Raw genomic sequence first — 16,846 nt, forward strand, 5'->3', positions numbered from 1 at the left:
CATGGGGCTGGCTCTTCCCACACTGTGCTTCCCCAGGAATGGCTAGTTGGTTCCCAGTACCAATTTTAATGTAAAATGTAGATAGCTGCATTTGAAGACCTGGGGAGTTGTTGCAAACAATCTCTTCCTGCCTTCTGTTAGATGGAGCATGTTGGATTCTTGCATTGCAGGGTCATATGCAAATACTGTGGTGTAATGACCCAGGGTCCTAACATTACTTAATTGTCTGATGGCTAACTGTATTAATGGCTCAGGTTCCAGACCATACTTAACCTTCTTTTCAAGATACACTAGTTTTCTATACGATATCTTGTATAAGCTTGTTTCCTAATTGTCTGCTTAAAGATAGATTTTGTTCTACAGGTCACAAAGAGGCTGGTAATCCATTTTATTTCATTAACCCCCCCCCTTATCTGCTTAAATAGCCAGCAGTCAAAACTCATTCATTTTCTGTAGAGGAGACCTGAAGAAGGTTATTTACTGTTTGTGATGTTTCTTACATCTAGTTTTACTGAAATAAGCAAAATTGAAACAGCTGTGAATTTTTACTTAAACCATTTAATGTATTGCTTTAAAAAGTTATAATATGGGGGAAAAAAGTACAAATCTGCATAAGACCTGCTGCGTCTTCGGGGATAGAATCTAAGGCCAAGCCTCAGATACTATTCTTCATACAGTTGGTTTTCACTTTAAACAGATGACTGGCTTTTTAAAAGTGGGTTGCATGCCAGTAGTTGAAGTACAGCCATATAGGGTATGACAGGGTTTGTAACTAGGGGTTTTCAGAGGTGAGGTCATGATAAACTGAAATGAAACTTAAGCAGCAATGTTAATGTCACGAACAAATAGATTTCTTTTTCTAGCCTTCCTTTCACAATGCTCGAACACTAACTGTGTTTATATTGCCTCTGTTTGAAGGAAAATAATTTATTAAAAGGAATAATGGGAAGTTAGAGTTCTTGGTTTGTTTCTCTGCTGCTTAAAAACATTCACCATATAAACATATGAGTGTTTACATCAGAGAGGTCAGACAGGAGCCATAATGCTATGCTTTACCCTTTGTCATTCAGTGCTTTCATTAGCATGCCAAGCCATGTGGTGTGATGGTATTTTGAGGAAAAACTGAAAATAGTCTGGAAGTAACAAGTACTTACTAACTGGAATGCCTGTACCTTGTAAAATTATGCTAAAATTATAAGCTGTGGTAGTTGCACGGGGATTTCTTTAACCACTGTGGAAATGCCCTTGAAGAGAGACCACGTTGCATCACAGGTATCTTAGGTAAAGATTTTTCACAGACCTGTAGTGTACAAATTAATAAGCAAAGAGCACCTAAACTTTGATGCAGCTATGTCGCGAGTTCTGCATGCAGCTCTGGTCGCCACATCTCAGGAAGGGCATGCTGCAGTTAGTTGCCCTTCTCTAAAATGATTGAGAGGATGGAGCAGCTACCTTAGGAAAGACTAAGGAGTCCAGGGCTCCTCACGAAGGTGATGGATAAGCTGAACATGAAACTCAGATTCACCAGGTCCTGCCGTATCAGGATTAAGGGGCACTCTATATTTAACAGAAGTTACCTTCTGTCTTAATAGAAGATCAGCTTAAAGCAGATGGCAGTATTTCTTCACACTGCAGTCATGAATTTCTGGAACTTGTTGCCACAGGAGGTGTAGAGACGGGCCGTGTCGGCAGGTTCAAAAAGGGTATGTGTGCATGCATAATCACCAGGTCCGTAAATGGACACTAAACAGACTCGGAAGGGAGGTGCCCTCTAAATTCCTGCTACAACACTTGTGGATGCCAGCAGAGAGGCTGCAGAAAAGGCTCACGTGCTCGCTCGAAATAGCCTTTATTTCTGCTGCTGTTGGAGGCAGAATGTCAGGCTGGATGCACCATACACCTGACCTGGGAGGGCGCTGCTTCTCTTGCTACCTCAGGAGGGCATGGTGCAGGCTGTTCTTGAACTCACTCTGACTGTCAGGATAATTATTTAAGACTCGGGTCAGCCAAACCTGCTTAGAAAAACAAAGTCTTTTTCTAAAAAATAGACTGCTTCCTTGCCCTGTGTGCCACTGGCAGGGATGGGAACTGGATGGCACTGAGTGCAGAAAGCAAAAGGTACTAAAGAGAATACAGATTATCCTGCCCGCATCCATCCTGTCAGAAAATTCCCCTTTCCCTGACCCAGAGACCAATCTCACCCCATTCAGCAGGACACACACATTTCAAGGTGCAGCTATGTGAGAAGGTGCAATGCTTGGAGCTGCTTGGATGCTAACATGCCTCCCCGCCCTGCCCCCATTTGATCTTCTCATACCTTTCTGGCGACTGGTGTCTCTGACCGTTTGTGGAGGGACATGACCAGCAGCTCTCCCTGGTGATTCTCAGGCCTTCAAATGAAGGAAGGAGCACATCTTCTGAGTGCGGGCTTGCCCCGGGGTGGGAGGAGGAGTTGCTGTTGCTGGCCAAGCTGCTTTGCTCTCAGGAGAGTTAGGATAAGGAAGAAGCAAGATATTTGTTTCAAAACAGTTTAATTGCAAGGTTTCAATTTCTTTCTTTTCTGTGGGAGTGCTGGCAGGCTGTAGGAAAGAGTGTTCTTGCTTGTAGAAGTAGCAACAACTGAGATCAGAAGTCCCTTTCTCTGCTTTCTTTCTTGTATTCTCTACTAGGCTTTTTTGTTGTGTGATAGCACTGTTAGTTAAATCCTTTCTTTAATGCAAACGTGATGTAAATAGGATGCATTAGCTGCAATTTTTATGACTTAAACAAGACTTAGATTTTTTTTTTCTTAATGTAGATTAGGCTTAATTTCTCATTTGTCAAAGCCTCAGTGCTTTACTTTAAAAATTATTCCTGGCCACAATTTACAGCCAGATCAGGGCATCTTCATTCATCTGACTGAATCAAAGGTCACTATATGTGTGGGATTAATATGAGATGTGAGGGTAGGGTATAGGGACTGACATGGCTTAAAAGTTGGCTTGAGCTCCCATCTTTGGTTGGTTAGATTTCTTATGAAAATATTTTTAATACATTCCTGGGATAGGTTAACCTTTCATCCATTTTATCTTCCTTTGTCTGTCAAGCTGAAATGTTAAGAGGAACTTAGTTCTCCATTCCTCAGAGATGCTAATTTCTAGAATTGTTGTGAAAATAGGAGATTAGCTAGAAGAGAGAGACTTTCTTGTATTCTTCCATAAATAAAAGCCTATAGTAGCAGTTTGGGGAAGCCATGCATCTGTCTTGAGGCAAGGATCCTGAGGAAATGGGCTTCAGGGTTTTGGGGTTTTCTTTGTTTGTGGAACTTTCTCTCAGCCTCATCCCATAGCAGCTCGTTAGCTGTTGAGCTTAGCACTTCCTTACTGCATGCAGGACTATGGTTTGGCACTAACCGTGAGACTTGGACTTTATGAAAGTCCCAGATGTGATGCGATTCTTTTTGGGGACCACAACTTGATTTGCAGTTCATTTTAACTGTAATCTGTGCAGTTTTAGTTGTGTTCCTTGAGGATTCATGCTGAACTAGTCTCTGGGGGGCTTTGCACTGAGCATAAATGTTAGAAAGAGTGCTGCTTCTCTAAACAGCTGCGATACAATAAATGAGATGTGCATGGGGGGTGTAGGCGATAAAGAAGGAAACATTTTCTGCCCTTTTTGTGGAGAGGAAGCTCAACTGCGAAGAGGCATTGCATCATGAGCTCTAATGAAAGACCAGCTATTCCCCTTGGGGAAATGAAAGCACTTGCCTCATTTCCCTCTCACTGGCAGCTGTTGCTTAGGAATTTCATTTGAGAATGAAATGCTGCTTTGGTTGATGTGAAGAATGGATTTAATACAAATGGCTGCCAATGGTGTGTGCTTTAAGTGTTGGGAAGGACAGCATGATTTTCACAGAAGTTAATAGCTCAGAGTAGAAGTAGTGTATTGGACCCAGATATATTATCTATATGGGTTCTGATGTATTCAGCTGTCTCCTTGAGGTTAGTTTTTATCTTTCACATCTGTGCTAGGCTGAGGAAGTAGTAGATAATGTGAGAAGCAGGGAATGGAAGGAGACCAGGAGCTCTGATGGGGAAAATGCACTTAATTGGGCTGGGAGGAGGAAGGGGTGATGACATGGCAGCCATTATTGAGAATATAGTTTGGCTAAGTGATGGAGGAGTCACACCTAACTCAGGTTTGATTATTTTTTTTGGACAAAAATAAGATTGAAATGTTTGTGCATTGTTTTATAGAGAAAATTCATTTTTTGAACACTAGCACCCAGAAGTGCCATTGTTAAGCCCAGCAGCATCTAGGTCCTGGCTGACAGAAGAAGACAGTGTGAACCAACCGCTCTGCTGACTGCGCCTATACTTCACTCTGCTGCTGTGACATACGCAAGGCTTTGTGGTTAGAAAACTCATCACCAGGCCTAACTTTTGAAGAAAGGCAGTTTCACAATTCCCAGCGTACAGATTTTGTGAGGCGTGCGTCCTGGGCGTTTTGTAGGGAGCTGGAGATGAATCAGCTGTGTCTGAATTGGCCTAGGGATGAATTGGCTGGCTGGAGTGTGCTGCCCCTCACGCCTCAGCAGTGCGCTGGCTCCGAGGAGCTGTGCCAGGGGTTGCAGAGCATGCCTGGGGGGCACGGAAGAGCCAGGGTGGAAAAGGTGGCTTTTGTCCCGGCCTGGGTGAGCCACCAGGTGACACAGACTGGCTTCTTTTGTCACCAGACAGAACTGTCACAAGAACAGATGATAGATGTACTTGGCTGTAACGTCTAAATCTCACCTCTGAAATGCCCTTTCTCTTTTGTCTAAAACAGCTGAGGCTGGTGTAATTGCTTTCCAGTAGTCCTACCCTGAGCGGGTGTGGCTTCAGCCACTTGGTGGCCATTTCAGAGCAATGTGATACAAGCACATTGTAAAGCGTGGTAGAGATGAGTTAATTACTGCTGTTACTCTGCTGTTGTATTGGATGACTCAAGGTCTTCTACAGGTAATAAATTTACCTGCTAAGATAACAAAGTGGAATTTGATCTGCTGGACCTAAGTAGAGTTAGCAGAGGACTTTTCCTTTAGTGGGTCCTGTCAGGAGGTGACAAGTACAGAAGGAAATAGAATTGTGGGAAGTGAGTTTGCCAAGTCGTCTTCCACCCATGTAAGTATGCTGGTCAAAGAAGACTTACTTATTTTAACTTAAAGCATGGCTAAACAAAGCTGTATGGCAAAAGTTGAGTGCCACTGTATACTGAGAGCAATTCAGCTCCAGGAAAGTTGGGGAAAAAACCCTGTATACCATCTTCTCAGCTACTCTTTGCATGTTGGTTAAGTATAATTAGGAAAATTAAAATACATAGGTGCCTCAAATCTGTGTGCTGCTTAATGATACTCACTGAGAGCAGCTGACCCAGTGAATCATAGTGGGCTGAGGCTTTCTTGTTCGTAATAAACTCAGTGAAGTATTCCTTTGTTGGCTTTCTCCTGACAGCAGTCATGTGGGATTTACTGTCTCTGCAGTCTGTGTGACAGCAATGTGATTTTCTGTAGGCACTGGTGTCTAGCTAGTGAGGAGTTTTTGTTTGCTTGGTTGAAGTAATGTGCCCTGATATGTGTGCAGTTGGAGTGTTTTGAGCTTTTGTTTGGGAGCGGGAGAGTATCTCCAGATTCATTCATGAAGATCTTGGGCTTAGGTTTCCTTCAGTCATATTTCCTTTCCTGTGATTGATATCTTCCACTGTTCACTGTCATCTGGTCTTGATGATCAAGGATGGTAGACTTGAGTGAAAATGATGATTGAAGTAAACAGTGTTTCTGTCTTTTGTGTATAGCATTTTTCTTGAATGCATTTGGGTCTATTCTTTAATGTTTTAATCTTAGTAGTCCTTTTTTGTATTCAGTTCATAGTTTTGCATAATCTATATGCTGTTAAAATTAATTGAGGCACAGGCTGTGGTTGTTTAGAAAACAAGTTAGAGCTACATTTGTTGGCATTATGCTACAGAAGGAGGTTATCTCAGCTTTTGCATGAACAGGGCTCTAGGTTTTCTGTGTGCTGAATTAAACTTTGCCAAAATTGCCTGGCCTCTAGCGCTGACGCAAGAAGGCGGAAATTCCAGTGGTGTGTTCAAGCAGGGAATCATGTCTAACTCAATCAGGGAATGATGACTCCCCTGGCAATGCCTGGTGATCTGCAGCTCTGTAGCAGAGCCTCACCTGAGAAAATTGGCATTACTCTGAACATCAGCTGATTCCCTGTCCCCCTCACCACCAGCCTGATGGAGCTGCTACCTCTGGCTCATCATCCAACATGTGCAGTCACCTCTTTTCTCTCCCGTTGGTCCCATCAGTTCCAGCACGCTCAAACCCACTCTTGGAAATGTGTTTGGCTCTATCAAGAGCCTTTTTAGTGTGTGGCACTGTAGTCTCCGATACACGTTACAGACCTGACTCTGAGGCATCACCAGACCAAGCGCAGCAGAAATTATCTTGCTTAGGTGCTATGCTTGGGTTTCGCTCGTCACGCCTGGTTCCATGGCAGTCCACAGGACTAGAGTGATCTCATGGGGTTGTGTCTTTTCTAACGTAACCAGATTTCTATCACTTTGCTAGAAAAATGTGACTTCTTGGGAGAACAGAAATGTATATGAAAACTCTCCTATATGAAAATAGGAGAAAGTTACTTCTTGCTGTCTGCTTGTACTTACTGATTTGTTTACTGAGTTTTTTCTCTCTTTTTTTTTTTAAATGTAGACAGGTTGTTTTCTAGCCGTCAGCCTTGTGAACTTACCCTATGCAATTAAAGGCAATAGGTTCCCTTTGTCATTTACGGTTATTAAAAGTCATTTTTGCAAAATTAAATCTCTTGAGGTGCACAGAAGTTAATGTGAAGTTTTGTTGGGCTTTTTTTGTGGTTTTTTGTTTTTTGGGTTTTTTTGAAACAGATGTTGAGAGTTAAACATAGGAAAGGTGGTGAGTGTTTTCGTCTTTTCTGGTTAGTGTTTTCTCTTGATAATAATGCATGTTGTGTATGACTTGAGTAATCATGATGCTGATCAGCTCCAATAGGGTAGATAAGAGGTACCTGCTTGAACCATCAGCAATAGAATAATGATAAATACTGAAACAGGTGTCCATTGTTGGAAGTTCAGTATCAGTAGTGTTAGCAGGTTGGGGAGGTATGAACTCCACAACGTACTCGTGTCAGAGAGATGAGTCTTGGCTGATATCCATGTGAAGGGGCTTGTCTGCAGCTGCACAGACTAGGAACATCCCAAGTTAAAGCTTGGGTTCTTGAAATTAGTCATATAGAGGGCAAACGCTCTGTCAGACCTCTATGGCCAGAGGACTGCAGACTGTTCCTTGTCCCTTCAGTATCCACTGCTAAGGCTGTCTCAGCCCACTCCCACAACGTTATTTGAAGTCAACATTTAGAGGGCCCCTATTTTCAGACTCCGACTATGGGTCATTGCTTTTGATACTTATTTTAAGCATGAAAACAGCAATAACATTTACTTTGATTTCAGAGAAAAAGTTACTACTTAGTTTGTTTTTTTTTTTTTCTGTGCCCGCTTTGTTTTATAACTATTCATTTGCCCCCGAATAGAACACTACAAAGCTGTAAGGGCCTCTGGGGAGATGAAGTGAGAAGTTTAGATGAAGCTGTATCTGTCATTATTATGGCAGTCTGGGAGAGGGGGAAGATGAAAAATAGAAGGGCAAGAAAGCTTAATTTCTCTAGTGAGAATGGAGACTTGGATTCTGAAAACATTTAGTAATTTGGTATTTTGTAATAGACTAGGTGGGGTCTGGCAAGTGTGTGAGATGCTACACAATCTTAGAGTTGTGCTTAAGGACCTAACAGGAGAGTTGTATTTAGCTGGTGTTCCTTTTTGCCTCAGTTTCCTGATCTGTGAAATAAAGGTATGTTCTCTGTTTTATGCAGGAAATCAGTATCTGATCCCAGATCAGAGTTCAAGGCTTCTGGCTTCCAGTTCTCCATTCAGACCACACCTTTCTTTTATGGGAAACTTTATGGGAAAAAAGTTCCCTCCAGCATGTCATTTAGTAAAATACCATATAGGAAAAGCAAAACTAAGCCCCAAAGAGCTAAAACTAGCTGATTTTAAATTAGGAGACAGAAAAAATTCTGCAGATTCTTTCTGGCGAATGGAAACTTACAGTCCCACACTAGATGTGCTCATCTTTGGGGTCATTTCTGGCAAACTGAAGTGCCTGCAAAGGTGTGTGCTGAGTGGTGTCCAAAAGACTGTGATACAGGACTGGCCACTGAAGCTGGGGAAATCCTTTCTTAGGATAAGCTCTGCTGGGATGTGCTTGTGAGGACAGATTGGAACACTGTGACTTGATGGTTTATCCGTACAGTGAATGTATATTCCTGTGTTCAGATGTACCCTGAAAGCAGCAAGTTTCTTCAAAGCTTTCTCCCATTCTGAGTGAAGTCTTAAATCATTAAAGCTGAGAGCTGAAACTCTTTCATACTATATATGGCATTTGTGTGAGTGGTGGAAACCAGAGTGTATTTATAATGCTAGTTTGCTGCAGGAATATGGATTGGGAACAAATGTTTGTTTGGATAAAATCCAACTCCAGGGATTGGTTTTACTGCTGCATGTAAAATCCGTAGCAAGCTTGTAAAAGCAGCAGTTGAAAAATCTGATAGGGCCTTCCCCATGGAAAAACATGAATTTGGTGTAACATTATGTAGCTAGAGTTACTTGTGATGGTTCACGTAGTAGTCGGTGACCCTGTGTGTAACATGCTGTCTGTCACGCTGGAATGCAGGGATGCTCTTACATTGTTGGCACACGCGGGGATTGTTGGTGTTACTTGTTAGTATGTGCTGCTATTTCCATACATATTCTTCATTTGTTTAGAAATACCCATTTGTGCCCTAAGTAATATTTCATGAAAATTGCCGCTGTATTGTTAACAATATTGCATAGCATTGACATGAGCAAATCGAGCCATAAAATGAGCTGAGCTGTTTTACATACTGCTGATAAATACTTGAATGAAAACAGTTGGCAAAAAAAAGGACACAAGTGTCTTTGGGTGTGTTGATTTAACTGTCTCCATTCAGTCCAAGTGGTCTGTTTGGTTTGCCTAACTCGTTAATCCTTTCTATTGCTGTACGGCTAATGACTGTATGTTGAGCCTCTGTGGAATAATCACCATTTGGACTAAGAATGCTCATATCCAAAGTCATAAAAGGATTGGTTTTTGTTTTGTTTTCTAAAACTGCTGTTTCTGTTGTTGTTGAAGGATGTTCAGAAGGAGAGAGAACCTCATGTTTATCTCAGTAAAGAAGAAGTTAAAGAGAAGATACAAAGCTATAATTCATCTGTCACTGATAAATTAAAGATGACCTTGGTAAGTTTTGCATGGGATTCCTGTAATTTTTAATAGGAGCAATTGAACTGTAACTTTGTAGTGCATTGTGAATAATTTTTAGTCTCAGCATCTTACATATGAAACTATCTCTGTTTTAACAACTTCGTAAGAGGCTCTTTCTTAGATCTGGAAATTAAATCTGACATCTGAAATGTTTTTAATCCATGTAGCTCCCTTTATATGGATTGAAACAAACTGTAGTAGGAAAAAATGTCGTTTGAAATGTGTTCAAGATACATCTTAGTGTCAACTAAGAGTTTTTAAATTTGTCAGACGAAAACCATCAGCTGGTAAACATGAAGATATATTTATCCTGTTTGTGTAGATAAATTTTTGTCAGGTATCTCTCTGATAAAGATGCTCAACTAATGAGAAAAGTTAAAACATGCAGTATTTATTATGGGAGACTTAATTTGTAGTCATGAAGGTTTTCAGCATGAGGAGACTTCCTTCCCCCCACCCCCATAACACAGACAATACAGACAATGGAATGCATATAGATTTTTCATTTCCAAGGATTGTGGACCAGGTCTAAGTCTCAGTCCAGCCTACTGCAGATCACACTAATAAAATTCGCATCTATCTGCCTAGCAAGCTGTTACTTAGTTGTTGTGTTGTCCCCATTTTTCTGATACATTAGGTATTCCTGTGGGTGTATAGTACGTGGAAATTTTGAAATTCCATTATATCCTAAACCATACCCATTGAGGGTAGGAAGGCTCTGCAGAGGGACCTGGACAGGCTGGATCGATGGGCCGAGGCCAACTGTATGAGGTTCAACAAGGCCAAGTGCCGGGTCCTGCACTTCGGCCACAACAACCCCATGCAGCGCTACAGGCTTGGGGAAGAGTGGCTGGAAAGCTGCCTGGCGGAAAAGGACCTGGGGGTGTTGGTCGACAGCCGGCTGAACATGAGCCAGCAGTGTGCCCAGGAGGCCAAGAAGGCCAATGGCATCCTGGCCTGGATCAGAACTAGTGTGGCCAGCAGGAGTAGGGAAGTGATCGTGCCCCTGTACTTGGCCCTGGTGAGGCCGCACAGGCTTGAATCCTGTGTTCAGTTTTGGGCCCCTCACTACAAGAAGGACGTTGAGGTGCTGGAGCGTGTCCAGAGAAGGTCAACGAGGCTGGTGAAGGGTCTGGAGAACAAGTCTTATGAGGAGCGGCTGAGGGAACTGGAGTTGTTTAGCCTGGAGAAGAGGAGGCTGAGGGGAGACCTCATCGCTCTCTACAACTCCCTGAAAGGAGGTTGTAGCGAGGTGGGTGTTGGTCTCTTCTCCCAAGTAACTAGTGATAGGATGAGAGGAAATGGCCTCAAGTTGTGCCAGGGGAGGTTTGGATTGGACGTGAGGAAAAATTTCTTTACTGAAAGAGTGGTTAAACATTGGACCAGGCTGCCCAGGGAAGTGGTGGAGTCCCCATCCCTGGAGGTATTTAAAAGACATGTAGATGAGGCGCTTAGGGACATGGTTTAGTGGGCATGGTGGTGTTGGGTTGACGGTTGGACTCGATGATCTTAGAGGTCTCTTCCAACCTTAATGATTCTATGATTCTATATAAGTACGACTATGTACTAAAAAGATTTTTAAGTGTGTGCATGTGGGTCGGGACTTACTATGTCTAAAACCAGATTGCCTAAAGTTTTCTAGCTCAGTAAGGTTTGATCAATTTTACTATTTTGTCTTTCAGAAGCAACTAGAAGAAATAATTTGAAATGTTGATTAGATTGGCATTTATTCCAGTTCTTTTTGAATTGCAACAGGATTTGAGCATCTAAATGCTTTAGACTAATTTGACAAGCCCAGCTAATGTGTGGGAGATAATTTCTGTATTTGTGCGTAAAAACTCTCGTTAAAGATGCATGTTAGTGGCCTATTTCACTTCATAGTTCTTTCCTAATGTGAAAACTTACAACTAGTTTGTAGTACCTTTTGCTTGATGAGATCCTAATACTCTTAGAATTCAGTAGTTTTAATTAAGAAAAAAATAATATTCAGCAGAAATACCAGAAAGAATGTCTGAATTATTGAAACAACATCTTTCCTATGAGACATCATGTATTACAGCAGTATTTAAATTGTGTTCCCTATGACCATTTTAATCTGCCTAATCCACTAATACGTCACAACTGGTCATTACTAATTTTAACTGTTTGATACTTTCCTCCTGATGCAGAATGCAAATGGGATTTACACTGGCTTCATCAAAGTTCAGATGGAACTCTGCAGACCGATCACTGTGCAGTCTTCCCAGAGCCAGGGGAGGTGTGCTCACAGCAATAATGAAACTGCTTTTTACTTGCCGGATGGCTGCGTGAATACCCTTCACATCAGCAGCACCAATACTGTTCGTGAAGTTATCGAGGCCTTGCTTAAAAAGTTTTTCGTGGCTGACAACCCTGCAAAGTTTGCACTTTATAAACGCTGTCACAAAGAAGACCAAGGTATACGTTATGCTTGTGGCATTTTGTAGTTACAGGGGTTTGGGGAGGGAGTTGTTCTACAGGAACACTTGAAATAAGCAGGGTGGAAGAACTCAGATAAATGGAGGTGACAATCTTGCGCGCTCTTGTCTTTTTTCTTTGTGAAAAGTAGCATGTGTAAGAGAGTAAATGATTTGGGGATATTTCAGGATAATTCACAAAAGACAAGAGAACCCACTAGACCATCTACACATCTCCTGTGCCTTGCACTCCATTATATTTTATTTAAGATGCCCCCTTATCAGGCTCTAAATTTCAGACAGCCTGATATACTGCAGATTTGAGAGATTAAATCACAGGACAGATTTTTAAAAAGAGAAACCATGGTGTCTATGATACCTGAAGTCTTTGCATTGGCAGAGAGCTGTTGAGGTGACGAGCATCATGGGCACGTGCTCTGTGTTCGCGTGTGTTAGTGCACATGGCTCTCCCAGTGCACTGCCTGCTGTGAGAAGTTTGTTGTATATTGTGTTTGGAAGTACCAGAAGATGCAGAAGGTGCTTTTGGTGAAAAGTGCATTTTGCCAACGTTGTGTTCTTGCACTTAGAATCCACCTTCTTCCATGGACATTGAGAGCAGTTTCAGGAGTTCAGATGTTTCTGTCAGTCAGTCACACCAACTGTGTCGGGAAGGCAGAGTTGTCTCTTAGACTTTGTGTATGAGTTTCTAAGTGGAAGAGGTATCAGAATGGTGATACCACAGCTCTGATGTCTTAAATGCTTAGTTATAGCAGCAGACCTGTGTTGTATTTTTTGCTTGTGCTTTCTCTCCCTGCATGTATTCAGATGGTGTACTGTGTTGACTGGAGGCCATTTCATTCCTATGTGAATGTAGTTTTGCACTGTTACTATCAGTCATCTGCTCAGCTTCTCCCTAAAACTCATTTGCTCAAAACCAGTGTGCAGACTAATATGTAAACAGTATGTAGAATGTTAATTTTTGTGGCTACACATGTGTATCTCTGAAATTTTCTAATGTTAGCTAGTGTTAATCATTCAAAGCACTTGAAACATCATTAGTAAAGATGATAATTACTGTGACTTCTTCTCCTGCAGTTTATACATGCAAGCTGTCAGACCGAGAACATCCCCTCTACCTGCGTTTGGTGGCAGGCCCCAGAACAGAAATGCTCAGTTTTGTTCTACGTGAACATGAAACTGGAGAAGTTATGGTATGTTACACTCATGCTGGTTTTGTGTGTGTTTAACTTCATGGATGAGTGGGCTCCTGTTCTGTGCTGACAAGATGATCCTTTTTTTGGAAGCAGATTTTTTTTTTCTTGTTATATTTACTTTGTGCCTTTTGTAAACATTTCATTTGTGGTTAGACTGACCTGTTGTTACTTGCAGAACAAAAAACAGTTTAAAAGAGTAAAATGTTTTCAGATCCCTAAGATTTGCAAGGAGGGTGCCCGGTGCTGTTTCAGTTTGAAATTGTTTTGAGTGTCTGAGGTTTTGTTTAAAAATACTGTATATATAAATTACTTGTGTATTTTCTGTTCATCTCATCCATCCTTTTCTCTTTCCAGTGGGAAGCTTTTAGTATTCCTGAACTGCAAAACTTCTTGCGTATACTGGACAAAGAGGAAAATGAGCAACTGCAAATCTTAAAGAAGCGTTATGCAGCTTACAGAGACAAACTTGAAGAAGCCCTTGGTGGGGTGTGGAAACCTGGTTAAAAGGGGGCCAAAGGACACTCAGGAAAAATGCACGCTACCAAATGTCAGTATAGCATGCCAAACCCAATGTACAAAGAGCAGCAGAGAGTAGTTTTCTTTATTTGGAAGACTGTTTTGTGATGCCAGGGTACCTGAATTTTGCTATAGACTTAGTTCCATAAGCCAGGTCACTTAGCATCTTGCACCCACAAGTAAGGGATTCTGCATGTTTGTACATCAGTTTGCAACCCTCTGTGTGCCTAGAGAGTTTTCCAAGTTATCTTGGTGCAAGCTGTGAAACTGTAATCAATTTTCTAGGATGCTATGAAATAAGACTTTATTTTTTTTTCTTCTTTGCTTTAATGGTAGCTTTACAAGTAAGGATGTGCAAATTGATGGGTTAAAAAAAATGAGTAAAACCATCTGGACAAGAATTAGTTGGAGCACTATCTTTGAGATGAAATTGATTTGCACTACCTTTCTGTTTTCAAATAGTTACTGTATAATTTGAGAGAACTGTTATAGATGGAAGGCATATAAGGTCTTGTGGTTTGTTCTGTGAAATTTGTGGAAGGCTTTAAAGTGGTCTTTCTGGAGAAGGTAAAGAGAAAGTTGAAAAGGTAAGAGTTGAGGGAGGAGAACTTTAACAGCTGACAGAGGAGGACTGGTTTTAAATAGAAATAGTATTTATACAAAGGAAAGTTAAAATACTAATTCTACAAGATTAAAGTTTTAGGATGTTATAATATTGTGAATAAGTTTTATGGTTTTTTAACTGCATAAATCCACACTGGAAAAGAAATAAAGATAATAGAAATAATGGGAAGGAATGAGAGGCAAAAGCTAAGTAAGAATGGAAATGGAGCTGCACATACAAGTCATTATTGGAGAAGCTGGTTCCATAAATGTGTAATGGGGGTTTGAAAAGTGCAGCAAAGCTGAAAGGTGGCTGCTTACTTGAATTCTGAAAAGTGGACAATGTCTCAGATAACTCTGTGAGAAATGCCCATCTAGCGAGTGTTTAGACATAAGCTATAACTACAGATCTTTATTGTAATTCAGACCTTTCCTCTGGCTCAGCGATCCATTTTTAGGCTGGATAATTTTGAATTATCATATCTGAAAGACAAAAATAGCTTCCTCTGCTTCTTTGTTTGTTGAAGGCTCAGTCAAGCAAAGAAAGTAGAATTTATTCTTCATGTTTCCAGCTTAGCAGAAAATTAACATTTATTGGCTGTGTTGGTGACTGAGCTTAGTAACTCCTTACTTTCAGTAATTCAGAAGGCTTTTTCCTTATGGTTTTTAAATTCTTAATTGAAAAACTGATTACCAAATCCTGCAGACTGCTGATTTACTTGATTTAAAAGTAGGAAAAATGTAGCAAGAAAACTTTTTACTTTACTGTAAATATAATTGTTGTTCTTTCGGAGTTATTTATCTAAAAAAGCATGTTCAAAAGAAACCAAAGAAGTGGGTGTGCAATAGAAGCATGAGGCAGATTTGAGTAACTGATACTTCAGTCATTATCATGCCAGACAGGAAATGAGTTCTATATTGGGGGGAGGGGGGGGGAGTGCTAACGATTTAAGAGCAGCAGAAGTTGGTGGGGTTTTTTCCCTCCGCTCTTAGGGTGTTTGTCTTAAATTCCCAAGGAATTGTTAAAACTTTGGTGACATCTAATGGATATGGTGTGAAACTCCAAGATGCTTCTGTTCTTCCCCTTAATTTGATGTAATTGTGCCTTTGTTTCCTTTCCTTAGTAGGACTTTTTTTTAAACTCTTCACTGTTTTTTTTGGTAAAAGAATTTGCAAACTTAATGGGACAATCATAATGTTTTAAAGTGTTAAGAGAAATTAAGAGTAGGACTAACTATAAAGTATATATAAGGCATATCTTGTTTGTTTTTTAATTTCACATGTAACATTGTAGTGCATGTGTGAGTTAGTAACATTATCCTCAAATGAGACACTTTATAATGGTTCAGGGAATGCTTTTATGTTTTGTTACAATTTGTTTTTCTATGAATGCAGCAGCATGTTGGTGGGTATTCTGTTAACATCTACTTAATTTATGCATCTGCCCATAACTATGTAACCATTACATAATCGCTGTCAATATTGAACCATTTGTTGCTCAGATTTAAACACTGTTTGAGTCTAAAAGTGGAGTAAAAAAAACATGTGAATTTTGTTTTTACTTGAACTGAACTATCAGTCTTTTAAGTAGGCACATCTGCATTTACTTTAGCCAAAAACCTCGATCAGTGTTGTATGCACTATGAGTCTTGATTTGGGGTGAAGGGGGTGGGGGTGGGGGACCAAAATAAACTTATATTTTAATTTTGTCTTAGTCCACGGTTAATTATTGTAAGATGTCATGTGTGGGGTTAATTTTGTTCTTTTTTTTTTTTACACACTGGCAATTACAAGAGCTTTAATTTAAAAGAAATGGTCATGCCTAGTCAGTTTCTCTTTTTTTTTTTTATTTTAGCATCAAATTGAAATGTCAAAGCTTTTGTTGCAAAACTGTTTTCATTTCATTATATGATGGTACCAGAATGATTAAATGAGATGGGCGGGGGGGAGGGGGAATGCAGGGAAACATATGAAAATGTATGTCTTTAAAAACAAACATTTAAACTATTTATAATTTTGACAAGCTTAGTTTTATTTTTGTAGGGAAGTTTTTATTCCCCTTAAAGTTATTACTGAAATGGCAAAAAAAAAAGTGATGGTTCCATTATTAAAGTTGAAGTTGGCAATACTTAGTTGTGTGATGTGTGTTTATTTTTTTTCTGTTACCTGAAGCTCGTGTTGTGATCACTTTGATGCCAAATGAGACTTCCTTGTAGCACTAAATCATGTAGGGAGGTGCAGTGTGCCTTAAGCATAAATTAAGGTTTGCCTGGAACAACAGATACATTTCAGTGTATGTGTCCCAGTCATACTTCTATATATATAGATGTTTTAATTTTGCATCCTGATTTTGGTAAAGAATAATACAGGCAAAACTAAAACCAATCGATTTACTCAAATACAACAAGGAAAAAAAAAAAACAAATACTTTGAAATTACACACAAACCTTGAAATTTACCATTTTCTTTCCTACCTTTACCTCGCACTCGGCCCCGTCGGAGGGGCGGAGGAGGAGCCACTCCCGTTTCCCGCCCGGGCGGCGCTGAGGCGAGCAATTCCCGCCGCCGGGGCTGCCTCCTCCCTGAGGACGGCGGGCGGCCCCCGCCTCGGAGGACGGCTCGGCCGTGGGCGGGCATTCTGTAGAACGGTCGAGCCGTCCTCCGAGGCGGGGGCCGCCCGC

At 40.8% G+C, this 16,846-nt stretch overlaps 1 protein-coding gene across 3 annotated transcripts in view; it reads left to right on the plus strand.

Annotated features, from left to right (window-relative positions):
* The window catches only part of RASSF3 (Ras association domain family member 3), a 101,712-nt gene extending 87,363 nt beyond the window's left edge, over positions 1-14,349 (plus strand). For all 3 annotated transcript variants that reach the window (XM_076332232.1, XM_076332238.1, XM_076332247.1), the window contains 4 exons: positions 9,266-9,373; positions 11,566-11,833; positions 12,928-13,043; positions 13,401-14,349. In XM_076332232.1, the coding sequence (XP_076188347.1) occupies positions 9,266-9,373; positions 11,566-11,833; positions 12,928-13,043; positions 13,401-13,550 (642 nt within the window). In that variant the 3' untranslated portion in view covers positions 13,551-14,349. The remainder of the gene's footprint in view (positions 1-9,265; positions 9,374-11,565; positions 11,834-12,927; positions 13,044-13,400) is intronic.
* Positions 14,350-16,846: the final 2,497 nt, after the last annotated feature.

This window comes from Aptenodytes patagonicus, chromosome 1 (assembly GCF_965638725.1).
Source record: "Aptenodytes patagonicus chromosome 1, bAptPat1.pri.cur, whole genome shotgun sequence".
NCBI lineage: Eukaryota > Metazoa > Chordata > Aves > Sphenisciformes > Spheniscidae > Aptenodytes > Aptenodytes patagonicus.